At 46.6% G+C, this 27,803-nt stretch overlaps 1 protein-coding gene across 1 annotated transcript; it reads right to left on the minus strand.

Annotated features, from left to right (window-relative positions):
• EXTL3 (exostosin-like glycosyltransferase 3) lies at positions 1–26,541 on the minus strand. Its single transcript, XM_009698907.1, has 2 exons — positions 24,394–26,541; positions 1–132 (listed from the first exon to the last, which is right to left on the minus strand). Exons 1-2 carry the CDS (start codon positions 26,539–26,541, stop codon positions 1–3), a joined length of 2,280 nt encoding a protein of 759 aa, XP_009697209.1.
• Positions 26,542–27,803: the final 1,262 nt, after the last annotated feature.

Here is a 27,803-nt window from a genome sequence, read left to right on the forward strand (position 1 = left end):
TCACCGGAACCCAAACATGATCTCATCGTGGCGAAGGTGAGCATCGTCATCAATGGACAGGATGGCCTCCGTCTCGATCTCATCCCACGGCAGGAACCGGTTGTTCAGGCTGTTTTTCTCTGTGCGAACAACCTAAGAGATGAACACACGATAGTTATGGCGGCTGTACATGCCCAGAGAAGAGACTGAGGGGCTGGAGCTCTGCGCTCCAGCTGTGGCGGTCCAGCATTTCGGCACTGCTCTGTAGCCCCTGCGCTGGGGAAACACTTTTAAGGAAAAAGCAGCAGCTCACTCCAGCACCAGCTCCAGCTTCCAGCCCTCTACCTGCTGCCTCCTGCCCATCCCGTTCAATCCCTCCAGCCGTTTCTCTGGTTCTCCTCTGAATAATCTCTCTTGATTTAAAAATAAAGTCCAGCCTGGTGAAAAGAATAAGGCGTCACAGCAATAAAACTCCATTAAATAAGATTACATTTGATCACACAAAAAAAGCCCTCACTGAAACCATTAGCAGTGGAAAATATTTGTATAGGGGATCTGCATGACAGCTGGTACGATTAAATTCCCATGTAAAGCCCGTGTTAGTGCTTTCATCTGTCAATAGCTGCTGGGGGGGGGGAATGGAACATTTGACAAGAACGCATTAAAATATTTCACTGAAGATCCATCAAAAGCACGAACAATTTACTGCAGGGAGGTGAACAAATTATGCAGCTCTAAGCCGTGGCGGAGCGGGGCCAGAGCCGAGCCGGCAGCACTCCCACCCCAGGAGGGCAGCGATGCAATTAGTGCCCGTAGGAGAAGGCAAAAGCAGAGACAGACAACGCCGGCGCAAGAATTTCTTCCCCCCTCCCTCCCAAGGTGGAGAAGCACGACAAAAATCAGCACGGCCTTTGTATTTACTTTCAGAGTTAGCGTGAGCCAGGAGATGCTCCCAGGGATAGCTTCTCTATCTGGGAACTGCTTGAAAAGAGAGGCTGCAGGAATCACGGTGGGAATGGGTGGCGAGGAGAGAAGCGGGAGAAGAGGCAACTCCACACGCTGATTCGGGGGAGGCAGCTGGTAGGACAGGAATCACAAAACCAGGAGGTTTGGAATGGTACGGCCCTAAGGCACCGGCCCAGGAGGCCAAGGAAGACCTGGACACAAGGAGGCCAATGCAGGCTTTGAGAAAACCACCTCTGGAGAAGCATCACCCAACCCAACTCGCTGTGGGCATCCTCTGGATGTGCCAACCAGGAAAGGAGGGGAGCTGAGAGTGGTCCCCAAATTGTTGACAAGGAGTATTTAAATCTTCTCCTACATCACCATGGCTGTATCCGTAACTGGCTTCAGCAAACTCAAGTGCTCTGCAGTGGCACCAGGAGGATCAGGTTTGCTGGCTCAGAAAGAGGTGACACGGGGCAGCTGGGCCCCACTCAGAGATGCTTTTTTGGACTGGAAGAGCACTTTGGCAAACTGATCCGACGACAAAACCAAGGACATTGCACAGGGCAGCAAAGCAGACCTTAGTGGAGGCCACTGAACGCCTCCAGTGGGACATGGGCATTTCATCTTTTTAATTAAGAGCCATTAGTCCCAATTTCCAAGCCTTTTCTAATTAATCCCCCAGGGCATTGTTGCATTTACAGGATCTGATTTTATTATATGAGTGATTACACACCTTAGGAAATTTTCTGCCTCCCACACATGGCCAGCTCCTTTCCCAGTCTGCGCATGGGCAACCCACTCTGCACACCAGCTCTCAGCTGCTTCACGAAGGCTTCAGGATCGGCAGAGATTGCAAAAACCATCCGAGAGCAGCTTTCATGGCTTCTGACACAGGCAAGGGCCCCTCCAGTAAATTCCAGCCTGGACCAGTTGCGAACGGGTCATCACTCCAGCTCAACAACAATGTTAGATGGGTTTCTGAAAGCAGCACCATTTCTCCTGATGAAGTCTTGTCACCACCCATTTTTTCCTCCCGTTGTAGACCTTGCCTTCTAGGAAGTTTGCAAACTTATTAAAACCATTACTGATACATAATTTAGCCTTCTGCTAAGGAGCACGTGCCATGGTGCGTCTCTGCTGTTACGATGGTATTTCCTCAGAAAGCCTGAACTCATTGAAGTCTGTGGGTGTCTTACTCATTAGGATTAGCAAAAGTTGGACTGAGTCCATAGTAAACTGAGATGCTTTCCAGGCAAGGTCCTGCCTTGCCAGTTGAAGATGTATGGGTGGATAAAGGACAAAAGAAGAGTGAGAACCACCAGGCTGAGCAGCAGAAACACCCCTCTCTGCCTCGCCGATGTGCTGGGAAGTGCGTACCGCTTTGAATTTATCAGACTCCTGCTCACTGTGGGTCTTCATCTCAGCTTCTCAGAAAAGATTTGGGTACCACGTCTACAAACATCAACTCATTTCTGCTCCCCGAAGCCGAAAACGGCAGCGTGGAGGTTTTGCCCTCAGCACTGTCCTACATTTCGTGGTCAAGCCACTTTTAAAGCTCTTCCATGGCCAGAGCAAGCCCCCGTGGCAACTGTACTTCTTTGTGTCACTCATTTCCAAAGGGACTGCAAAAGATTAAAGGCAGTCCAGGGCCAGATCTGAGCTTTGGCTGCTATCCAAAAAATCGAGGGAGAGGTAAAGATGTGATGTTCAGCTCAGAGGTCCAACGACCCGACAAAGTTCCGGCTGTTTTTCACCTGAGCTTTGGAGTCAGGCCCACCTTCTTGCGTTGTAAAGATCCGGACAGGACACAAAACTTGGCACAAGTTCTGCAACGGGCACGTTTCTGGTTACTCCGCCAACTTCAAAGCTTTGCAGGTCTGGAAGTGCCAGTATTCAGCTTTTGCCTTTCACAGAAAACAGGTGTACTCCTGTCTTTCACCTGGGAGTATTTAAGATTTAAGCAGTCTGTAAATCAATAGATCCCAAGGAAAAACCCAGCAAACTTTATTGACTGACTTGTTTTCCCGTAACTTGCTGAACAATAACATGATGCAACTACTGTCAACCGAGAAATTGAGGAAGATCCTCCCTGAAACATCTGAAATTGGGGACCCCAGAGGAGAGACAGATCAGTGCGCTGGCATTAAACTCTTCCCTGAAGAGAAGGATGCTACAAAGGAGCCAGACGCCTCCAAGCCTTGATAAGCACAGTCAATTCATCACATTAGCTCCAGCAAAAGTTAGAAGCAACATCAAGCTATTGCCTTTGATGCCTTGTTTCCAAGCAACTATCCCGATTGACAGCACTTTTAGGATGCAGCTAATTGTCATCAGACAACTATTCGGTGGCTTTTGTAAATTCCTGCGCTTTCCTCTGGGCAAAGGAAGCACGTGGGGACCTGCAGGCAGCAATCTGAGGTGGGAAAAATGGGGTTGAAATTCAAAACCTTCCTCTTGTCTCTCTGTCCCTCCTGAGACAGTTCAAGCATGGTGCCTTCCCAGGCAAGACCACATTTTGGTCTTCACCACATACACTGCATCCTGAGCTGTGGAAACGAGGGCACTGCATTATTAGACAGAAAATATCTCTTGAGAAAGCTAAAAGTGAATTTTCAGGAAACTTACCCGCTTTAATACAAGCAACTAATCTTGTAAAAACAGGTTAGAGGGAACAGGAAGAGGATTTGATTCAAGGACTTGAAACATTTCTATCTCTTCTAAAGTTTTTACGCTTGAACGGGTCTCTAAACCCACCAGATTTCTCAGGCAAGAAATGGACATTATGGGCACAAACTTACTCCGAAGCTCATTAGGCCAGGTGAAAAAAGAAGGGTTATTATACCAGCAAAACACAAAAGAAGTCCAATCATCTCCCTCACATGGCATTAAGTGAGATTTAGCAATTTTTTGTGACTTCATCACACACTTAAAATACAGCTGAATGACACCTTATTATGCCACGTCCTCAGCTGTAGATATCTCAAAGCACTCTTCCAGCAATAACTAATTCATCTCCCCCCACCACGTGTTGGGCTGGGTGTAGAATGCCAGCAGATACTATGGTGACCACGCATCTATACATACAGACAAGAGGCATGTTATGTTCCCAAATTCAGGGATCTACAGGCCAGAGGAGGTTATCTTAATAATCTTGCGTGACCACCTTACATGGTGGACCAGGAGACTTGATGCAGCCACCCTTCCTCTGGAAGACTCTCATCACACGGCACCGCAAAACAGCTGTAAAATAAAATTCAGAACAAATTACAAAGCCATGAGTTCAAACTTCATGGCACTGGTTGAACTCTTCAGGAGAATCAGTGGCGGGTGGCTGGTGGGGTTGACAGCAGCAAGTTAAGCCAAAAGGGACTTTCAAATCACCTACATTAACCTTCTGCGTGATCCAGGTCACAGGGACACCTCGTCTCAGACCTGAGCTGTCACTGGTAGAAGCACCTCCACCAGAAAGGCATCCTGTCTCCATTTGAAGACATCAAGAGTGTGGGAATCCACCTTTCCTCTGAGATGTTTACTCTCAAATGTTAACAACTTGCTCCTCATGAATTATCTACCTGCAGCTTCCAGTGGGCTTCATCTGCCCCAGGAAAGTACACAGGTGCTATAACCAAACCCACTCTCTGTTCTTTTTCAAACAACAGACTGAGGTCTCGTCTCTCACCCAGGGCTTTCTCCTGCCCTTCCATCATTTTAATGATGGATTTGACCACAATCTTGTTTCTCCATGGTCCTGAGCCAAGCTCTGTCAAAACCCAATAAAAGATGTTCCCTCAGCAAAGCTGGAACACTGCGCTCCAGCAAAACAGAGTCAGCAATTACCCTTACCCAAGGAGATTAAAATAGCGAGGACACAAAATCAGGCAGCGAGCTGCACGACAGACACAAACGCATTTACCAAAAAGCCACTTTCCCTTACAGCAAACACTGAGGCTCCAAACACTGAGCAGAGCATCGGCGGTAGGACCTGCATGCAAACTCCAGCCCCTCCAGACTCAAAACTATCCCAGATTGTATACTTCTGGCTGTCTTATCTGGGTTATTTTGGGCTTTTCCTTGGGAATAATTTTTCTTTTTTTTTTTTAAAAAACACTTTGCCATCAGCTAAATGGCCCCCAGCTCAAAATCATGAACTTCCTAACCAGTCTGCAAACTTTCCAGACAAACTGCAAGACCTAAAATGCCTCCAAGTACGTGACGCACCACATTAGAAGTTTCTGCTCCTTTCAGCCTATCAATTCAAGGTGATTCAGTTCCACAGCGTGGGATTTTTTTTGACTCAAGGAGCACAAAACACCACAACTCTATGCAAACCCATTTGCTCCTGGTGTTGTTCAGAGCCACGTTGGCCAAATGGATCTTAAAAACGTTAGAGAGAACTAAAACAGAGCATAAATCCAGAGTCTGCCCAGCAATCATGCCCTTAAGCAATACTTTACAGTACATTTTTATATATAAATATAAAAATGCAATAAAATCAATATCTTCCAGCAACCTCCTTGCTAGTGAGGCTTTATGCTTAAGCTTTAAATTAAGTGTCACATATAATTTGACGGTGAAAACATGAAGAATGTCTATGCCCTTGGAGAAGTTTTGACAGCTCAACTTAGTGAACTGGATTGATTTCTGGGCAAAGAGCAAACTCTGCAAGAAACTGGGAACCTCATTGCTCACGTCAGGTCTTAATGAGAAAAAAAAGCCAGAAGGATGCCCCTAGGAGAGCTGGATAATTTGGGGAGACAAAGAACAAGCTCTCAGGAAAAGGATCCATTTCCATCATTCCCAAATTCGTGCCAATTCAACCCAAACGAGCTAGGGGAAAATAGCACCATAGGCAGAGTGGGGATGGGGACATCACGAGCTCCCTTTCACCATGCAGCTGAGAATCATGGCACTGAAGACGCGGGAGCCAAATTCACCTGCCTCTTCTGCCTGAAGAGTTGACCTCGATCTACACTTCAAAGAAAAAAGCAGAGAGCTCCTGCCAGCACAGTCCTCCAGGGAGGATGCAGATTTACAACACTGGCAATCCCTTTTCTTGGCATCAACTCCAAACATTTTATTAATAAGATTCAGCAAAGCAAGTCTCCTGCTTTGCAGGGCGCCACTCAAGCCAGAGGCTCCGGGGCTGTGTCCTTGTGCTTGCTGCTGTCCCAAGGACTGATCCACTGGACTGGAGCAAAGCCCTCTGTAAAACTCAGCTTAGTCTGATGGGGACAGCACTGACTTAGGGGTACGATCTGCCCAGGACCCCATCTGGGGCAAAGCTCCCAACGAGGACCCTGCATGGAGGAGCAGGTCGGAGTTGAGATCCTCTCCATGAAGAAAAGTGATAATGCATCTCCCAAATCATGGGTGACCAGTCTGACCACTGGGACTTGGCTCTAGAGGTGTCACCGTTGTCATCCTCACCCATCAAGGAAGGTAAGATTTGGTCTTCATCCCACCCATATCCCATATCCGTGTCTCAAGTTGAGGAGGCTGCTTCCTGTCCACCTTGATGACGGCTTTTTCCTTCTGCAGAAAGCACATGGGGAGCCAAGACTTCTCCAGCTCTCCCATGTGCCTGCAGGCTCTCAGCACATGTGGCTGCTAATGGGGAAAGGAAAGCAATTAAAAATCAGCCAAACTAGGCTTAATAGAGGTTAGGAGGGCTCTGTTAGAGGACTTTGGGAGATGGCAAGCTCCAGCAGAGGGGAACAACGAGCAGGTATCAAGTCTCCCTGAAACTATTCTGTAATCAGACATTTATTTGCAACTCCTAGCCTGGACAAATTCGGACATCCTCCAATTAAGAAAGTTGCCCAGATCAGCCCTTAAGACCCACAGACTACCAGATACACCAGGGTCCCTTTCCTCTATGCATCAGCATACAAGTGCTGAGACTATTTACAAGACTCCTTAGAGGGAGTTATGCATACGTGAATCTGCACACACATAAGCAGGATAAATCACACCTTTTTTTTTACCACGGCTGACTCCATTCCCTGCTCCCTCTGCAACTGAGGTGTTAGATCAGACTGGCACTTGTTTCTCTGCAAATGCAACCACAGATGCGGACGGGGAAGATGACAAGCCTACCTGGTCCCACAAAACAGCATCATCCTCAAAGTTGTGTATTTTTTCAGGCGTGTACCTGTCAGAATGGGTTTGCACTGACCAGCTGGAAATCAAATAACAAGTTTGGGATGTCAGACAGGGATACAGCGCACTGTAAACATCCCGGCTATGGCAGGGATTTTGGCATCGGGAGAGGCTCCATATGGAAACGGCACACCTGAGGTTCACTCTCTTAAAAATGACTTTGATCCTGATTTCTGTTGTGCTCTGTGTTATCTTCCGCCCACTTAACGTGTCAGGGAGCTGAAAAGAGAGAAGAGGCCGGTCCCAAGGCAGGCACCGCATGTGCACGTTGGCTGCATGATGAGAAGCCAAGCTTTCTGCCAAGGCAGCTGCCAAAGAGAAGCCAAGGAAGCTGTTGCCATCACTACAGATGCCACCAAAAATCTCTGCAGCCCTCTACCCATTCCCAGTCAGATGATGTTTGCGTGAATGACGTAGGTCTGACCAAGACTGCAGTCCTTTTTTCCCTCGATTTTCTCAGAGTTTTATCACTACCTGCTCCTGGGCAAGCTGAGAGGCTCCACAAAAGCTGGCAAGATCACCGTGGCTCTCAGCCCAGACCTCAAATCTATTTGACTGCCCTTACCAAGGACAACTACAGCGGCACGGATTGAAGACTATCAATTGCCTCCTGAAAGTTCAGCATCAAACCCAGTGGCCCTGGAGTCCTGCCCTGACCACGCAGAACTGTTTCCTCCTGCCAATCTCAACTCCCACCATGAGAAAACCCTCCCCATTTGCAGAGGACAGAAATTCATCCAATTTCTACTGGCCAGCATCCTGCTTTCTAAAGCCAAAACCACGCTGAAAAGCACAGATCCAAACCTTGAGTTCAGCCAGCAATTCTCCATTTTATGAGAAATAAAAAAAATCCAGTCTCACCCAATACAACATGATATTTCTCCCGGCATGCCGCCAGGCTGCCGGGGCTGCGTGGGCAGGCAGCAGGCAGAAGATGGGATGCTAGCATGGCCTTTCCACCGCAACCAAGCCCCCGGGATGATGCCTTTCCTCCCCGCAGTCACGCTCTCACATTCCCAGTCTGGACCCAAAACCTCGAGGAAATGAGTCCAGCATGACATGGGACTACAGGGCGTTTCTGACAGTTCCGGATGAGCTGCAAATCCAGGGGAAACCGAAGCCCTGCACGTACATAAACATGGTGTTAAATCTCCTTCCAGAAACACCGCCAGCATTGGCAGATGTTAGCAGATTGGCATTTTGTAAAGAAATGGATGTTCTTTTGATTGTGAGCATTTATGATAATTAATATTTAAAAAACTTGGGATGCAAAGGCAAAAAATCACAGATGCAGAAAGCAGCTCTTTAAGGTGTTTGTTAAGACAATGATCTTCTGCCGTTATCTTAGGGCTAACACACTCAAATCCAGAAGATATTGATAAACAGGCATAGATGCGACCACAACTCCTAAACGAGCCTCGTAACTCCAGCCAAAGCCATCCTGGAGAGAGAGCCAGGCTGCTCGGATCCACCTGCGCCCGAGGTGCAGCCGTCAGCGGATGCACTCCCCTCGTGACTGGTCTCTCCCCATGCAACAGCCTTGCTGTCCCTGGCTGGCTCCCAGCTCTGCTCCGGCGAGTCTAGGATGAGGCCCAGGCCACGCGGCACTTGGCTCCGGATGGTGCCACACCAGTAACTGCTGCGGCCGGGCAAGGGGGAGGGTGGGCAGGAGAAAGGAGATGGCACTTCACCACCGATGCTCGTACCCAGACCTCTTCCACATCAGTTCTCACCTACCCCAAACGTATCCTCTGGAATCTGCTCTCTTCCTTGAGTCGATGGCACTTGCACCAAAACTATCAGCCATTTATTGGAATGTCCACCCAAACCAGCTTTTCAGAAACACTCTTAGCGGGATGTTTCTTCACTCATCTATTGCCTGATGAGATGTCCCTGGTTTTCACAGTAGCTTCCCTGGCAATTCTTCACCTTCTTGTTTTCCCTTTAATCTTTGCTTGTAAAAAAGATGGATTGGAAAGTTACTGTTATCCCCTTTCTCATGTATTAATTAATCTGCTTCGCCTTCCCCAGCGGTTCCTCTTTACCTTGAAACAGTTACAGCCCCCCTCCTTTATGCCCAGAACCTCCAGACTTCTGTGCTTTGCTACCTTCAACTTAAAGCTTTTTCAAAAATTGACTGAAAAGGATTTATAGACTATTTTAAGAGTCATCTCCAGAGGTATGAAAAGAGTTTCACTGGAAGGGTATTTAGCTACAAAGCTATCCAAAGGCAGCGCATACTGCACATAAATTGGCAAAACAGATGCATTTTTGAAATACGTGTAATTAAATAATGCAACATAAAACCAAGCATAAATTATCCCCCACTGAGAACAAAACCACACAGGAAGATACTAGTGGAAATCCTTTTTTTCAAACTGATACTGTGTCCGTGCACGTAATATGTGCAAACACTTGGTCTCTCTTTAAACTACTCGACTGCTATCAGTGGGTTGCTCATCTCTGAGATGAGAAAACAGCTTGCGATACAAATAAAACTGATTATTTATTCTTTTTCATACGGATGCAGCTGTTGCATCTTTCTAGTGAAACTAAAAGAGAAGAATGCTTATTTTAACATTAAAGGGATCTAGATACTCACTTTTATTCTCTCTGTGTGTTGCTGTTAGTGGCCGTGCAAGTAAAGGTGCACGTTGAGTTGGTTGTCCAATTAGATTTATTTTACAATTATTTGTAATCATTTGGCTCCAAAGAACATCCCTCGGATAACCTGCTGTCACTTGCAGTTGAGGCTTTCAGATACCTCGTCTCCCACTGCTTCACATCTCACTCCTTTCTCAACTGTCTGAAACTCCACTCTGTGCTTTATACGAAAGCTCACGGGGAAAAACTGCAGAGCACAAGGGGACAGAAAGGCTCCCGATCCATCTTCCATTAGCACATCTGGGATCATGAGCCAGATGTAAAAGTTGCTGTTTGGTGTGAAACCAGGGAAAGTCATTTGAGGATGGAAGATCTTACGCTCAGAGTTTTGATAATGATAGCCCCAATTTTGGGTTTGGTGGGGGGTTTGGTTTTTTTTTTTGCAATGAAATAGGCAATATCCAAAGGCGTGATGTTCCAACAGAAGTCACGGTTCTTGATCAATGCTCTTTCAAGCTGCAGCTAGATGAAGGCCACAAACCTGCTTCCACTTGCCAAATCTTGTCTTGGTATTCAAGGCCAGAAAATCCAGACGAAATTCTGCCCAGCCTAGAAGCAGTCCCAGAGCTCAGAGCTGAAACACACTGCGACGATGGATGACAGTAAGAGCATGTGTAGCAAGAGCACATATGGATTCAGTGTACGCAGGTGCATACATACACAATTATTTGTCTTCTGTAAGACAAAGTAAGGCAAACAAACTAGAAACATCCTGTCTGCAGGGTTTCTGCTGCACTTTAGAAGTGGCGGGGCTGAACCGGCCTGCAGCATGGCCCTTACCAGCTGCTGATTCTGCTGCAAGGTTTTGCTCTTCTGCCGTCCACAGCTCCTGTAGGGACCCTCTGCCAGAAGCCACGCGGGGTGTCACATCCAGCTTTCTGCAGGAAGGACAACGATCCTGCTGCCAAGACTTCTCTAGTGACAGCACCGAAACACTCATCCTACAACAAAAACACGTTCTCAGAAAAACTCTGTTTTCTCTGTCTTCATTTTACCCTTTCCATCTTCAAGCTCTTGCTTCTGGCAGTCCATCTCGACTCTGAACTTCATCCTCTGTGCCTCTTCTTCCTCTCCAAATACCCCTCAGCTGCTACAGTGGTAATTTTAATAGCAAAAAGGTTGCTGGATAAAAGAGCTTACTCTTCTAAAGCTCAGGGTAATTATATAAGGTACTGCTGAAACTACTGGCATGCTTCAAGCTGATGTGGCTGCATTTTAAGAAACCAGTGCCGCCTAGCCTTTCCTAATCTTGTAGGGCAGCTGTTAGGTTGACAAATGTTTGCTAACAACTCAAAGATCTTTGGATGGAAATAAAGTGTTAAAGGATTTTCAAAGGTCAGCCCTACACAATAGGAATATTACCCTTTCAGATTCTAAGTCATGAAAACCAACAAATTTCACCCAATAGCACAGCATCAACTCGGTTCAGTGGTGAAACAACAGTGTTGGATGCATAAGGCTGAGACCCAGGAGCCTGGAGCTGGAGAAGAACAGCTCTGTATTAATGTAGGTAAAAAATAGCAGGCTTATGTCAGCCTCCCCATGTCCCTCCCTGATAAAATTTATTTGCACTGTAAAATTCAATCTGAGGGGAAGCTTTTTCCCACTATGGCCTCCCCATCTCTACAGCATCCCTTCTCTGGCTCCGTGTTTCCATCCAACCCAGGCGCCTGAGCTCTCCCCGAACAAGATCCAGCAGCGTGCTCGGGGAGAGCTGAGAGTTGATGAAATGGGGACACCTGCCTTGCATTTTCGGCACTAAAGCCATTTTGCTAATATTAGGTAAAACACAGAGATGCCATTTCTAACCAGCCCTTGCTGCTGAAAAAGAGAACATGCAAAGAGACAGAAAGAGGGCAGGCACCATCTTTTACCTCTCCACAAGGTGAAGTATTAGTGCCTGCAGCTCAGGGATGGGGGATTCAAACTGCTTGTGGGTAGCAAAAACTTTCCAGAGTTAGACTGGTAAATATCAACAGCTCAGGAATAGATGTGCAGACTGCTAGCAAGCCTGGGAACAGATGCCACCTTTCTGCTTCACATTTCAGCCAATTCTGACTCTTGGGATAAAAAGTTTGGTTCTGCCAGCAGAGGAGCTGCAGATCCTTGCAGCATCCTGGCCCATCCCCGGAGGTAGGCAGAGCCTCAGGAGCACATCAGGGTAGCGATCATGGCTCTGAACTAGCTTTCCATCTCCTGGATCTGTTTTGGGTATCATAGGGAAGCTGGCACTGCAGCACGCAGGGCAGAGTTGCACAAGCTGAGAGTGATACCCGCAGCCAGGACTGCTGCACGTTGCTTGGGCTGATTTGTTTTCAGAGACGCTTGTGAAATTCAGAGCAGCAGAGTGAAAATGGGCCAGGAAAGAGCCCGTGGCCAGGACTATCCTGTTCCTGTACTTGAACTAACCACAGAAATGCTGTGGAATACAGCCTGTACAGATGAAGGAGAAAAACTCAACGAGCTCATAGAGGAACCGACTGGGAAAGCCTGACCTTATTTTGGCAAAAATATTCAGTGTCCCTGCCTCACTTTCCCAGCTGTGCTATGTAGGTGGAGTGCTCATCACAGATGTGTCGGGAGATGTATCAGGCAGGGTACAACCTCAGTACGTTGTCCTCCTTGGAAGAGCCATACGAGAGCCTAAGAAAGATGCACAAACTGCAACTCCCTGACCTCATTTAAAAAAAACAAGCAAGCCCCAAAAACTTCTAAAGTATTGAAGCCCAGATCTCTCTCAGCCCTTCACTCTTAAGACTCCACTAGCTAATTCATGCACTTCTAATTTCATTGGAAAAGACATGTTGCTAGTCCCCTGGTCCGCACTGAGAAGTCTGGCAGCAAATGGACCGAGAGCTCAGGGATGGATCTGAGAGCATGTAAAAGTCAGTAAAGCGATTTAGGAGCACCCTTGAGGTATCCTCTTCTTGCCAAGCCATCAGCCGCCATGCAATACCAGGTCATCAGCATCAATGGGAAGGAAACACAGCAACATCCATCTTAGAGAGACAGAAATGCACAACAGAGAGTCAGGGCATCTCCAGCAGAAGAAGAAAGTGCTGGAAACCCAAGGGGTGCAGTCCCAGGGGATTACTGGAAATGTCTTCTTTCTGTTCACTAAGTGAGACAGAGCTTATCTTTCCACGCTTTGCCCTTTGGCTGATAGCCCAGTTGCTTTAATTAACAGAGACTTTCATCAGTGCAAATCCTCAGTATTGTTGTGCAATTACTTCTTCAGCAGGTTCCTTCTCTTTCTACTCGGTATCTGTCAAACAGGATTTCCACTACAGCAGTAAAACAAAACGCCTGGCAGAGCAGGTGTGATTATTTTTAAGTTTGTTGAAATTGGTATGTCTCGCTGTTTGGAATACATTACATCCAACGATGCTCGGTGATGTTGTTCAGCATTTAAAAGCTGCTGTGTCCCATCCTAGAAGAGCTTTAGTGCAGGCATTCATATCTGGGGCTGAAGGCATCAAAATGAACATTATACCTCAACTAACAGCGGAAGGAATTCGGGTCAGACTATTAACTTACTGAGCAGCTACTAAAAAAGCTGGTATATAAAACTTGGTATATAAGCAGAGCCAAGAAGCCATCAAGTTTGCAGGTAGGTTATTTTTTTGATGGGAAGAGGACAGAGGATTTATTAATGCTTACATGGCTGGAAGCAGCAACCATAAAGAGCACTCAGGCACGCAAACCCACTTTTGGCTTCCAGGTTTATTCCAGACTGGAAGCTTTCCGGGCACCTCTGAGATGAGAAGGCTGGGATCTCATTGGGAAAGTTCTGATGGGTCTGGAGGAAATGAAGACCAGTTTTCTGCCAGCATATCTGTCCTAAAATCCATTAAGTAGAAACGAGAGCTCTTATGTAAGGTTAGAAGAAAAGAACTAGCAAACCTATACCACCATTCCCTAATCAGCATTTTCTCTGTCGTTGTTCTTGTTGTTCCATGTGTACAGCTCATAGAGAAAAACCATTTCCATCAGCTCAAATATCAGAGAATAGGGTCAGGATATTACCCTGAATGTGCTCAAATCAAGGGGAAAGGCATTTTCACCACACAATCTTGCCTCAGCAAGCGATAAATGCCTTCGCACTCGACACGGCAGAGCCAGTTGATGACAAACCAGGATACAAGCCTCAGATGGGTTTCTGAGGATCTGCCCTTTGCTCACAGGCTTCAATTGCTGGATCCTAATTGCTGCAGCCCTTGGCTGAATCCTACTTCACCTGGTCCATGTCTCACACCAGCCACTGTCTTCCATCCAGACGAGCACTACTATTCCCGCGCTCTCCAAGCCAGGGGCTTTGTGGTGGGCAATGTCGTGTTCTTCAAAGCTTGGTTTGCCCCAAGACTTTTACTTCTTAGTGATCTATTTAAGCTTCTCCCGCTAGTCAATTAAAAAGTTAAACAAAATCAAGGGTGAATAAATGCTTCCATCAAGAGGTAAATACATTACTGCCAAACACGTGGTTGGGATGAACACAGACTACCATAACCACCTCCCACAACCCACAGTATGTGTCAGAAATTACAGAGTTCACATAAATGAGGCATAATTAAAAACAATTCCTTTTATAAATTTCTGATAAAATCAACCTAATTATTACCAGTCTTTTGAAACCAATTTGCTTGGTCACCTGCATTCAGAGCAAGAGGAAAATGAGCCTTATGGCAAAGAATTCTCTAGCTTACAGCTGTTATATTCCCCAGAAAAGTCCTATTCTTGTTCCCTGTTAGCTCTCTTCTTTCACAGTAAAAGATGGGGCTGTCCCTTACTGTAGAGATAAGGCAGGCTTCCACCAGCCGGGGCTCTGGGCAGCTCAGGAGATCAAATCGATGACTAGCCCTTCCACATCAAAGTTGGAAACTAAACCTCCCTGCCCAAAATGCTTTAAAGGTTCAATGCCGAGATCAAAAATCATTTCCCTTCCCTATGTAAACCTCAAAAAACCTTGGAGTTCAATTCAGATAAGCATTCAGAAACCTGAAGACTTTGCTAAACTATTTTGATCTGAAAGCATTATCTGGGAAGCCTAAGAACAGCTTCACCAGGTTTCCTATCTTTCTGGTGCTAGTAGATCTGGGAATTGGTGAAAACATTTCTGTGAGCTTATAAGGAGACGTACAAGTGCATGCGTGGCTTTCTGTTCTCTGTGCCTCAGTTTCCCTCTAGTTTATTAGCAAGATGCCCTTAGCTCCTTGCTCATGGTCTTTTTGCCAGTTTCAGGAGAAGGGAAATATTCCCCACCTTTCTTCGTAAGGCTAACACAGATTTTCATTAATTTACCAAAGGCTTTAAACGAATGGAAGTGACTTAAAACTACTGCTTCTTCCCCTGATTTTCGTATGCTCTCTAAAATGGCAACCTCTCATTGTCATCAGGGAAAAAAAGCTCCATCCTTTCTGGGTATTTGTAGTTAAACAGTGCTGATTCCAGGGATCCAGCAGTCAGGACAAGGGGAAAACAAACTGCAGCCCTTGGTTCTGAATCCAGCCACTCCATCACCTTTCTGTTTATCGATCACCTTTCACACAAGATGAACCTCCTCCTCTGGAAGCACAGGAAGGAGCCAGGCACCGCTTTCTGGAGAGGGGAGCGCTCCGTACGCACAGCACAGCAGGGAGATCCGTCATGCTTTATCGCTAACCACAGAGTTTGATTTCAAGACAACTGAAGAAAAAGCATCCATCAGTTAGATAAGGGAGAGCAGCATCTGCTTCCTCGCCAGATACAGGCAGGTACTGTGGGGAAAAGGGGTAAGAGAATGTCCAGGAGGTGAATAATATTGTGGCTGCTGTGCTGCACCATCGCCAGCCCACCAGTGAACTTGGGAATGAGTTACCATCTTCTATCTGAGAGCTGCAATATCTTTGCTGATCGATCCCACAGAGCTTGGGGAAGCATCTGTGAGCTACACCAGGCACGTAAGAACAAGCAGTGATTAAAACCCCTCTCTTGCTGCTCAGCTCTTTCTCTAACCTTGTATCCAAGAGTTAGCTTCCTCTTTATAACCTTCTCATGTCCCTCACAGTTGCCTCCTTGATGTCCCAATGCCCAGCACAGTCCCTCCTCTTCCAGCAAACTTTAACAACACAGATTTTCTTTTGTCCCATCTAATGCCCACAAGCCAAAGCCAAATTCATAGCCTTAGTGACTACAGCTCGCTCCTTCTCTCCTGTGCTTGGAGACCCACCCACTTCTCGTGGTACAGCATCAAGTTATAGCTACTCTGGAAGACAAGGCTGTCTTCACTTCACAAAGGCGGCAGCCTGTGCAGAATGCACAATCAAACGATTTTGCACAGCAAAACCACTCCACCAAGACAGTTAAAAGCATGGGAAGAAAGGAAAAGCAGATATCCAAGTTCTGGGAATTTACTGGAAGAGCATAGCTTGCAGCGAAGTGGATGTCAACACACGGTGCCATACGAACTAAGTAAGAGCTGCAATAACAAAGTTCACAGAGAATGAAAAGAAGGTGAAAACAGATGGAAAAAAAAAAATAAAGAAAATGCATCCACATACTCAGTTCCCCCCCATGCCTGTTCCACTGTATAGAATAATTTGGAGACATTAAATATTCTCTTGTTATTTCAACAGGCACGTGCAGGCCACCACACAAACCCTAGAAGTAGCAGGAATCCAGCCCTGGAAAAGCAATGTGGTATTTCGCTGCAGCACTGACTCCGGTGCCAAGTCCTATCGTGCCACTTTTGTCCCCTAGCTGTTGTGACAGTCTGCTCCGGAGTGGAGAGCGTTTTAAAGATGCACAGACAGCTTTCGTGTTGATGGTTAAAGGCTCCAACACAAGGGGATTGGCCCCCATGACATTTTCAAGCTTTCATATGCGAGAAAAACCATCTGATTATGTACACAGTAGTGTGCAAGGACGCTTCCCTCCCTTGTTTTTCCTTTTCAATGCCCCAAAGTAACGAGTTCCTTCTGGTCACTGACCCCATTAGCTGCACCTTAAGCCAAGGGAATTTGGAGAGCTGAGGCTACAGTACCATTTTGTCTATGGAAAAGCGATTACAAACCAGCATATGGCACGCGAGAGAATTAAGCGTTGGTTTTAGGCAGTAACAACAGAGTATTGCAAGGGTGTTTGAGTTAATATTCAGAGCGCAAATCCCTAAGAAGTCGGCACTGCTTGTTACATTATCAGCGTACATTCACGCATCGCTGCACCTTTGCTTAGGCCCTGCAGTGACAAGCATCTGGATTTTAAAATCGCAGGTAAACTAAGCAGCAAATTTGCTCCTTCCTCTTGTGCTATACAACAGTAAAAATATATATTGAGACAGGAAAACTCAGAGGGATTTGAAAACTAATCTGCCTCTCCAGCAGCACCGGGCTCTGCAGGCAGCAGGTGGTGCTACGTACCCGACAGCAGCGCACACACATTTGCGTGCAACATCGCCCTGCCTTATAAAATAGTTCTCATCCAGAAATTTAGCTGGTAAACCTGTGATACACTGCCAGTAAAGCTGGTGCGCTGGATGGAGCCCATTTAACCCACGGACGGCACAAATTTCTTGTGTGAAGTGACTCAGTGCTAAGAAACAAGGTGATTTTCTCAGTTGATTTTGTCATCGAAAGCGTAGCCTGAATTGTTCCTTCTGGAAGCAAACCTGTAGCTTCCCACTCCCACAGGGAACCCAGGACCTGAAAGGTAAGTTGGGTTCCTCCTGATTTCGTACACAAGAGTTCCAAGCTACGGTAAGGCAGGGAAAAGCGGTAAGTGCCCAGTGTAAAGCTCTGACTCACTGAAGAGCTTCAGCAGGTGAGTTGGTCCAGAAAAGCACAAGTTACATCACCAAGGAAGGGTTAGGAACGTGCTTAACCACCTAGTTGACTCCGGACTCGAGCGGTATTTGTGCAGAGCTCCCAGGAAGGAAAAGGATCGATCGAAACGGTGATGTGATCAGCAGGGGATTTTATACTCTTGTTTAACTCGTGGTCCCCATGAGGACCTCACCCTGGATCACGCACACCGCTCCAGTTTAGCTCGAGTTACTGGTGACCGTGTGAGCTGTTAGTTTGCAAGGCTGGCTCAGCTCTTACCAGAAAAGCAAACCTGATGTTGAAGGACAAGCAGAGAAGCTCATGCTGCCACCATGGCACACTACACACTGATATTACACTCTGAGCAGGTTCTTTTCCTCCTCTTCTTAGCCAGAAGCATTGCCCAGGGACCCCATCGTACTCCTTAAAATGGAGACACCAAAGCACCTTCAAGTACTTCTGCTAGAAAGGACGTGCAAAGCCAAGGCATCCAGTGTTCAGCAGCGAGCTCAGCACAGTACCGTTATACAGACGCTGCCCAAACAGAAGGGAAAGTCATGACGGCATTTCCCCCTGTCTGCTCCTTATTAACAAGTGGCATTTCAAGGGACACTGCAGCCAGCCAAACAGGCCTGCAGATGCAGCAATGCTTCCGGATTAGACATTTTCCAAAGATTATTCCTTTTTAAACAAGCAGCTAAATTGAATGAGCTTTCTCAGCCGGCCACCAAGCCAGCAGAAAAGGACGTCACGTCACTGGAACTGGCTGCAGAGATCAAAGTCAGCTACTTATTCTATAACAAAGCTGAAGGAAAGGATTAGTCACTGCTGAGAGCCACAGGAGCTGGCATTGGCAGTGAACCCAGCTAAATTGCTCCGAAATGCCTACAAGCACATACCACCTAACCCTGGAGGAAGAGGAGAAAGCAAACTGCTGCAGGGCTTTTCCAGCCACGACTCTGTCACCGAAGGACCTGCATGCACGCAGAAAAGAAAGAGGAGTTGAAGTTCAGGTTGTAATTTCTTAAAGCATGAGCACAGGCTGCAAAAATATTGCTTTGGGCTGAATAAGGTTTAGCCCCAAGTATGGGAAGCCCTTTCACAGCTCAGCTGGGTTCACAGGCAACGCTCCACGCGTGACACTGGCAGCCCATGCAAAGCCCTGGACTTCCAAAATAACCCAGCCAAAAGACCGTCATTACTGTGAAAGTGGGAGAGATATTACACTGGCTCAAACCAAAGTGAAACCACGATGCAAGCCAACAGTCCCGGTCTAACCCATCGCCCCCAGCAATACACCCCAACATCAGCTCAGTACAAAATCTCAGTTATCAGCTAACGAGGATAAATCTCACTCTTCCTCTGCCTCCAACAAATGCAGCCCAACCAGCTCCAGTCTCAGATGAAATGACGTTTGAGAAGTTTGCAAGCGGGTCGCGGAGCAGCCAGCAAACATTCAGATGGTGCCACCACCCCCCAGCCCACGCATCCAAAGTGATGAATTTGAGACCACTAATGTCAGCAGCCACCCTGAGCTGTGTGCGAAAGGCTCAGGACAGGGAAAGAAAAGAAGGCAAGCCTTGAGAAATAAAAGCAAACTTGTTTGGAAATCACTGTTCCAGGTTCAAACAGCCCTGTAAAGAGGTGAAGCATTTGTCCCCGTGAAGCTGTCTGTCTTCCACAAATCTTTTCTCATGTTGCCTGGACCTGTGCGGCCTTTGGCAAACGGAGATTGCTGTGCTGGCAACACAGTACTAAGCCCTCGTAGTTTGAAAGCAGCAGTTCCTCTCTTTTTGGCTGGCAAAACCTTTACTTAAAATGAGATGCTTTCTCCTTACTCTACTAGACAGGAAAAAACAAGTGTTAAAAATGCATTTCTGTCCAGTTTAACAGACAGACAGACCTGTAGACGCTGGAGTTGGATGGCAGAGGGTGCCTACAAGGGGCCACGTATTTTCTTTAATCAAGATCAAAACCAAATTTAGAGTCCTCCTGAGCTCATTCTTCCTTTCCCTGGTGTCCTCCCATCTCCAGGGCACAACCCACAGGCTGAGAAATATGGATAGCAGAGGAGGTAAGGGGAGGCTGCTGAGCGCACGGTTTGCTTTCCTGGCTTGGACTGCAACTCCTGGGGGGCTTTAAGGAAGTTTCTGAAAGGGAAATGGGTAATTTAATTGCTGCATTAGAGGATCTGCGGCTGTTTTGAGTGCAAGCTGCGCCACAGCTTAATCACCTTGCTGCTTGGGGCTTTGTGCTTTCCCCACTGAACCGAGGGCATATGCAGCACTGGCAGCCATCTGAAATACATATTAAATATATTAAACCGAACTCTCTTCAGGTAACTCTGGCTGTTCAAGCTCAGCTCATTCTTTAAGTTTTTAGGATTAAAACCAGAGCAGAAACAGGGAAAATGAATCCTGACCCCCTGCCCCAACTCCTGTGCTGCTCAGAGCCGCATGGGAGATCAACGGTGAATCAGATCCGGAGGATTTGAAGAGCTGCTAAAACCATGTACTGGGTTTATTAAGCATCTGGACTTGCATCTATGCTGCAGGTTTGCTGAGAAATTGCAAGTGTGTGCCCTACAGGAACCAGAAAGCATCAGCACATCGGTGCCAAGCACACCACAAAACGCAGCTGGATCTGAATCTTCTTGGGTGCATCTCATTACCATTTACGTAGGCTGGATGTGTGGTTGCCTGAGTGTTTTGTTTCATTTGTTTCCCTTCACTTTTATTCATGTGGCTGGAAATGCTGTCAAAGAATTGCAAAGCAAAACCCGAGGTTTCTCCTGTCATTGCCCGTACACTGTTTAGAAATCCTGAGCGCAGAGATGCTGAAAGGGTAGGCTGGAAGTCTAGCCCAAGATTGAGTCAGACCTGCTCCTTAACGACTCGTTCTTTATTCTGCTGCCGGAAATCTTTCCAAGATTAACGTGCATGCAGAGGCAGTGCGGGAGCAACCAAGCATCCCCACCTCACTCAAACCCTAGTACAGTCTTTCCACCTGTTCAGAGCAGGATTTAATCCAAGTTCCCTTTCTTTTTTCTTCCCCGTAAGCATGGAAATAGCAGCGGCACTCGCTGGTGAGGTGTGAGCAGCACCGTGCTGGGGACTTCAGCAACACAGTGTACAGGACTCTTACCCTTGCTACAAGGGAGCGGAGCTCAACTGCAGGCAGGGATGGGTGGTCTGGGCACTTTTTAATTCCTTGAGTATATTGTGACTTTGCCAGATGCAGCACACATCTTGAAGTCCATATCTTGAAAGATGCACCAACGCTGCATAAATCCTGCAGGGAGGCTCTCAGAAGTTAAGCAGTGACTGCAATGTTGCTGGTGGTGCTGGTAGAGTCACACTCTCCAGGTTCCTCTGTCTGGAGAAGTTCTCCTAATGCAGTGCTAGAAATACAGACACTTGCAGGAAACAAGTTTTTAAGCTTGCACAAACAAGACTTCTCACTTACAACCTTTGTTTTTTGCTGTGATACAATTGAACGTGAGATGGGAACAATTTTTACAGCTCAACTCCAGCACAGAATCACTTTGAATTAGAGGGTAATCTACCTCCATCTGTTCCAGGGGCAGCCTTGAATGACTACACACACAACTTTACATTAAATTATAATTGCACCTAGTCACTTCAGGCTTGGTACAGAGCCGGAATATTTTATCAGAGACTCCTGTGTGGCTAAGGAATCTTACTCATTTTTTAGTAAATTATGTTGTCACAAGAAATCTGTATCTAAGTAAAAGTTTTTAAAAAAATCAAATATATTCTGTAGCCCTGTTTATCTCATTATCCATGAAAGAGTCAAAGATCCAACGCAGCTTTAAGCTTTGCTCTTGATTAACTCCCAGCCCACCAGGGAAAAGAAACCACATAACCTGCTTTGGAAGACCAAATCACAACCAAGCAGCACAGTTTGCAAATGAAGTTTCAAGGAACTGATCGATGAACTAAGGTCAACCCGTGCAGTAAGGCTAAAGGAGGACGTTGGACTCTCCTTTGGAGTATTCTGCCAGCCCAAAGCCACACAGCTGAAGGGTAGGCCTAAGTCCCAAGCAGCGCCTTGTTGGGACTTAGGACTATATTATTCTTCCAAGGGCATGGTTTAGTGGTGAACTTGGCAGCGCTAGGTTAACGAATGGACTCGATGATCTTAAAGGTCTTTTCCAATCTAAACGATTGTATGATTCTCTGTTACAGACGTTGCTTTGTCTCACTAGGCTGCGATTTTCTTCAATAACCTTCTGGCTTTGGGTGCCTTGATCATGGATCACGCTGGCGCACAGGTGCTGCTGTTGCTCTTCTGCTCGCAGTCAGATGGTGCCAGGACCCACTTCAATTGCAAGGAGAGGCACCCAAATTCACCCCCATCCGCTTCTCTTCCCCCCAAGTCTCCTCCACATAGCTTTGTGTTTTGGGACTTGAACACAGGGCAATTCCTTGCACCCCAATGTGACTGGGACTGTATTTGTTACACAGAGATACAGCACTGCTTCAAGATCTGAGAGAACTGCATATTCCCCATCAAAAGACACTTTTTTTCCCCTGTAAGGAAATCAGATTCACAGCTCTGCAGTTTCTCTTGACATCAGCAGTCGTACGGGCTTGTGTTTCTTGCCAACCTCAACCACCTCTTCCCCTGGCTAGCACATCACACTTCTCAGCCACTGAGGCTCAAACGGAGCCTCACCTCTGCTCCCCAAGTTCTCGCTGCCCTTTTCCACAGCGGATCTTAGGATCTGTCGCTGTCTGATGAAGCTCAGGTAAGTTTTTCTATCATTACCGCAGTAAACCATCCATATACATGAATACTAGAGAGTCCCAACACGATTTAAACACCCAGTCTAGAGACGGACTTCGCAACAAGCACTTTGGTGGGATGGATGCCTGCAGGCTGCAGAGGGTTAAGCCTCCTATGAGAGATCCCAGAAAACTTGCGCTCTTTTAAAAAATGGGATTTAGAAAAATGGGAAGAAAGCATACCTATTATCAGACCAACATGCTCCTTCGGAAAGGACCCCCGGCAGAAGCTCATTGTCCTCCAGCCATTCCCTGGCACTTGGCCACAAGCACAGTGTTACCATCGAACATCCCAAAGCAGATGCAAGACAATTTTCTCCTCTTGAACCAAGTGGTACTGAGTGTTCCTCACAGGACACAAACCCCAATGTGTATCGAAGGTGACATGCAGCAGCTCATGTGTGTCAAAGTCCCCCAAAAAGCCAGTGGGCCTCCCACACAATAGATGTGCAGATGAGAGCAGAGTAAAAAAAAGCCATTAACTTCCATCAACAGAAATATATTTTTCTTTCACAAATAACACCCATTAGCAACTCCAAGGAGAAAAATCCCCTCTCTTCAGCTCTGAAGGAGTATGCAGTTTTTCAGCAGACATAATGCAAAGATTTTGCAGAATTGAGGCATTCAACAGGACTAATGCAAAAGATTATTTTGCAATTATCCAAGCAATTTTCTCTCCTCATTGTCCCTGGACCATAAGGGTTTTTAAATGTGAGCAGAAGGATTTATTCATCACAATAATAATAAAACGAAATATTAAATCAATGAATCTCTGCATGAAGCATAAAGCTCACACTGCTATTAAGCTTAGTAGCGTCCTGTCACATAAACCACACGCAGTTTGCGTACTTAAGTACCATCTCCCTCTTTATTTTTCCCTTCCCTAATTTGTAAGGCATTATCCTTCCATTTGTCCTCTAAACATGACCGGATTCAGACAACACAGTGTCGCTTCTTGTTAGTAACTCTATGCCCATGCTCTCTTTATGAAGGCACGTGGAGTTTTATATTTAATATTGATTGTGAACAATAGCCAATGCAGAAAGTTATGCTGGCATAACAGAGAAGTCCTAAAATAAATACATACGTACATAAGTAATAATTCAGCGAGAATTAACTCCTTACGAGCAACGCTGCCAATATGCAAGAGAGTAGCTGGGCATGAAAATGAATGTTGGTCTTTGAAAGTGTCACTTCTTCAGTTTGGCTGGGGAAAAAAACTAATCAAGCCAAACCTAAGTAAAATTCAATTACAACCTTTGAAGCATGGAAGCTCTTATAGTCACGCTGGCCTTGGCTTGTATTTCCTTCTGTCACCCCTTGTAATCTAAAGTGATAAATGACTTTTGAGGCCCTTGCAGTAGGCATGGCTTCAGTGGGTCCCTCTGTTTTTGTAAAAGATTTATCAGGTAAAGTGCAGAAACAGTCACTAATTAGGTATTTATAAGGTGCCAACCATCCTCACAGTGTGACACTTAAAGAGCCTAAGCAGAGATTTTCAATAAGCAAGAAGCTCTAGCTTTAGCTTGAAGCCTTGAGATTCATATTAGGCTCCATATAAAAAATTACTGTTTCAATGAGCGCTAAACACCTGGCACCTCTAAAGATCCCATATTTTTTACAATTTAGGCTCTCCTGTGTAACAGCTCTTATATTTCATAACCCAAAGGCAACAAAACAAATTCTCTCATGACTGCAATTCACCTCGCCTAACTTCACACATCCACAGAGCACAGCCGGCCACCTCCGAACATTGGCCTCCCTTCAAAACCAGTAAGGAGAAACAGGCATTTCCAGAGCAGGAGCCATGGCATTCTCATGCAAACACCTAAAATGGGTCAGAGGAGGCATACCTGTAATCTCCCCATTCTTCTCTGCTGATAAAGCATTCAGATCAGGTACAGACATCTACAACCACGTGAGAAGAATGCTGTCCTAGATGACTTAAGATGAGCTGACATGCTACAGAGGAGCTACAGCCAACTTTAATGCAGAAACCCCACCAGGAAGCAAGACCATAGTAGCTACATCTTTCTTACCATGATTGGGACGCCAATGTCTGGCCATAAGAGATCCTCAGAGGGAAGCTTGGGAGAGTTCCACACTACCACAACTTTATTTAAGTATGGGAGACCATTGAGCCTTTCTAGGGAGTTCATCAACACTTCCTCCCGCTCATAAGTCAACATCACTACTGTGAACTGTTCCCGGGGGACGTTGCCACCCAAAGCAGCCTGGAACTCCTTCCCAGAGCCACCTGCTCCTCCACCAATTGGTCGAAATCCAGTCCCAGACCCCAAAAATTTTGCTTCAGACGGTAAAACAGGGTCAAAGGGAGTGTAGGGGAAGAGGTGGAAAGGCCCCGGCGCAGAATTCCAATTCCTGTAGATGTCCATTGCAGTGAGGGTGAAATTGCGGAGATATTTGGGAGATGCATAGGGTGGTTCTGTTTCCACAGGCCCCAAGTCCAGGTCACCGTTGTCTGCCATATTGGGGTCCGTACCAGCAGCTTTGCCAGACCGGTGGGGAATCTCCACGGCGGTTTCTTCTCGGATAGGAGCAGCTGGGATTTGGATTCGAGTCCTTATGATAGCTAAGACTGTGCTGAACACATTGTCAGAGGTGGAGAAGTAGGTCTCCCACAAGAAGCGGCCCTGCCTCCTCATGGCAAGGAGATCGTTGTCAGAAATGCTTCTCAGAAGAAAGTGCACTTCTGTGATACGTGGCTTTGGTATAATTAAGGCTGCCTCGTTCCACCGGATCACATCATTATAGGGTAGCTGAACTTGCTCTCCGAGAACCACTGGGATGGCTCCAACTTCCAGAGCCTCAAACAGTCTCATGGCACACCCGGCAGAGATCACTAAATGGGTGTCCCCTGGGGTGATTATCAGTGCAAAAGTAGATAGCTTCAGTAGCTCTAGTCTGTCATCCCTTTCTCCACACAGAGCCCACTCAGTGGGCAGACTTGCCTTAGGCTGGTTCTTACACGTGAACTCCACCAAAACAAAGTCCAACTTGCTGTCCTGAACAGCCTTCAAGGTGGTAATGATCCGATCGTCGTAGTCAGCTGGGGCATTGCCTTCTATTTCCTCTTCAAAAGAGCGAACCTCTTGCAAGCTAGATCTGAGAGACTCGATCTTCTCACCCTGGAAACTAAACAGGTATTTACGTTTGACTGGCACCTGGGGTGGGATTTCTAGGAAATTGGGTTCAGACATAGCGTGGACCAGAGGCGATACCACAATATCAAACCCCGGTCGATACTGCACATCATAAAAGGTGGACTGGGCAATCATGGCGCGCCCTGTGCTGATGTTGTAAATGAAGTTCTGAGTTTCTGATTTCCTTGATAAATTGATGATGAGATGGTTATGTCCATCAGTCCTCCAATATGGCAAAGAGTGCAACTGTTGCTCTAGTTCAGTAGGTTTTGGCATTACGGGCTCTTGCATTTCCCCCACTAAAATTATATACACACAAGCAATATTTGCATTTTCTGTAACATAAACATTAGTTCTGACAGTTGCCTCAAAGGCTTGTTTAATTAAAGGGTCTAAGGAACTACCAAAAGGGTAATCGTCACTGTTGTAGACATAGACTGGAAAGCCAGATGTCAATGGGCAGCGTGAGTAGTCAAAGCAGTTGTGTAGCCTGCAGTTACGGTTGGATTTTGGCAGGGGGAAGGTCACATCGTCTTTGTCTGGCAGCAGCCGGATGGGCAAGGAGAGCTTGGGCTGATTCTGAGCCATCAGCTCTTTGTAGGAATGCTCGGTCTGGCTGATGACGTTCTTCAACTGCAGCAGGTCCTGCTTGGCATTTTCAATGCTCTTTTTGCAGGCCTCGATCTTCAAGTTGAGCTTGGCGATCTCGCTGTTGAGCTCCTGCCGCTTGGCCTCCAGCTGGAGCAGCTCCTCACTGACCGACTCGCGGATGCGGCACAGGTCTTGCACATGCTTTACCTCGCACAGCTCGTTGCCGGTCCGAGGGCCAAAGATGCGCTTGCCGGCATCGTCCGCATCATCGATGGTGGTTAGGTAGTAGTGGGCAATGAGGGGAAAGAAGACGAGGATAATGAAGAGGGTGAAACTAAGCCAGGTGAGTCGGATCCGACTGGACCATCTCAACACCCACGGCTGGCCTCCGTTCCCCACTCCCCCATTCCGCAACATCGTATATCCAGTCATGAGTTCAAAAGTCGCCGCGCGCCCAATCACGTTGGATCAGTAGCCATAACCAAAAGAGTTTTTATAGCGAGTCTCTTGGAAAAAAATGTTATTGTGCCTGCTTAATGAGAAGCCAATAGAAGGGGAATTTCATCTTCTTGTCGTGCTGACGGCTCTTCTACAGTCGTTTTGCTGCAGGCGCAACTTTTGATCCCGTTAGACTCAATCATTGACCTTCTCACCCACGCCCAGCCCACCCTTGGTCTGCGGGCAACCTTTGCTGGAAGTGTCACAGCGTTGTCATGGTGATTCAAAGTCTCTCTTCAACCAGCAGAAGAAAAACACAACGGGATCAAGCCAAACTCTACCACTGCTCTCGACATCCTGCATTACCATCCAATGAATATGCAGAGGCACCAGCCATTGTGGAGAAGGAGCCAGAAGAGACTTATACGAACATCAGTCCCTCTCATCACTGCTGCGTGGCTGATGCTCTGCCATTCCTACAAGAGAACAATCATATATTCAGACAATGCAAACAAAACGACCCCTTAGTGACCTAAGACATTGCTAGTTTTTAAAACTAACTGTCCTCTTTGCAAAAGAGCAATCTTCGTACATTATCTAACACCTCTGGGGTTAATACCAGTAAACCTGAGAAAGTGATGGGATTCATTCGATGCAGACACGTGGCTTTCTCCGGGCACTCTGCTTTTCATTGGGGTTGCATGCTTCAGTGGCCAGACCAGAAAAATCACAGCCCCTGGATGTGGCTTCCTATTTCTGCCTCTGTCACTACCTTGCTGCGTGACTTTGCAGAAGCTGCTTAACATCTGCAAGCCCCTGTCTCCTCATGTACAAAATGGAGATATTAATGTACACCTGCTCTCTCTACCCACCTTCTAATGGTATGTTGTGATCCTGGGACACAGCAGTGCTGTGAATTTGTACTGCCTAACTGAGTGTAATCACTATTGTTCTGGTCTAGTGACTAGAACTGATGAGGAATTTTCAGATGAAGTGTTTTGTTTTCATTTCCTGCAGGAAAATTTTGATTCATTGCAAGAGAAAGTTTAAAGGGAACACAGTCATGTTGGTTATGATTACCTCCGCTAGCTGGCTGCATACGAGAAAAAATTTCTGGTCAAAACTGAAAAAGTCCACAGTGTACTTCAAAGCAAAGATGCCGAAGTTAGGATCCGTTGGGTACTGCACCACCCAAGCGGGATCAGCTTGCTTAGATACACCTTTTTGCTTGAAAAACTCTGCTATGGCACTGAGTG

The sequence above is a fragment of the Cariama cristata genome, unplaced genomic scaffold (assembly GCF_000690535.1).
Source record: "Cariama cristata isolate BGI_N322 unplaced genomic scaffold, ASM69053v1 scaffold43644, whole genome shotgun sequence".
Taxonomy (NCBI): domain Eukaryota; kingdom Metazoa; phylum Chordata; class Aves; order Cariamiformes; family Cariamidae; genus Cariama; species Cariama cristata.

What these genes read in the sequence shown, in the direction of transcription:
- EXTL3 (XM_009698907.1), bottom strand. Translation starts at nt 26,541, where the DNA reads ATGACTGGATATACGATGTTGCGGAATGGGGGAGTGGGGAACGGAGGC. An exon ending in ACATTGGCGTCCCAATCATG is followed by an intron (nt 133 to 24,393) that starts GTAAGAAAGATG and finishes TTCATCTCTTAG; the next exon opens with GTTGTTCGCACAGAGAAAAA.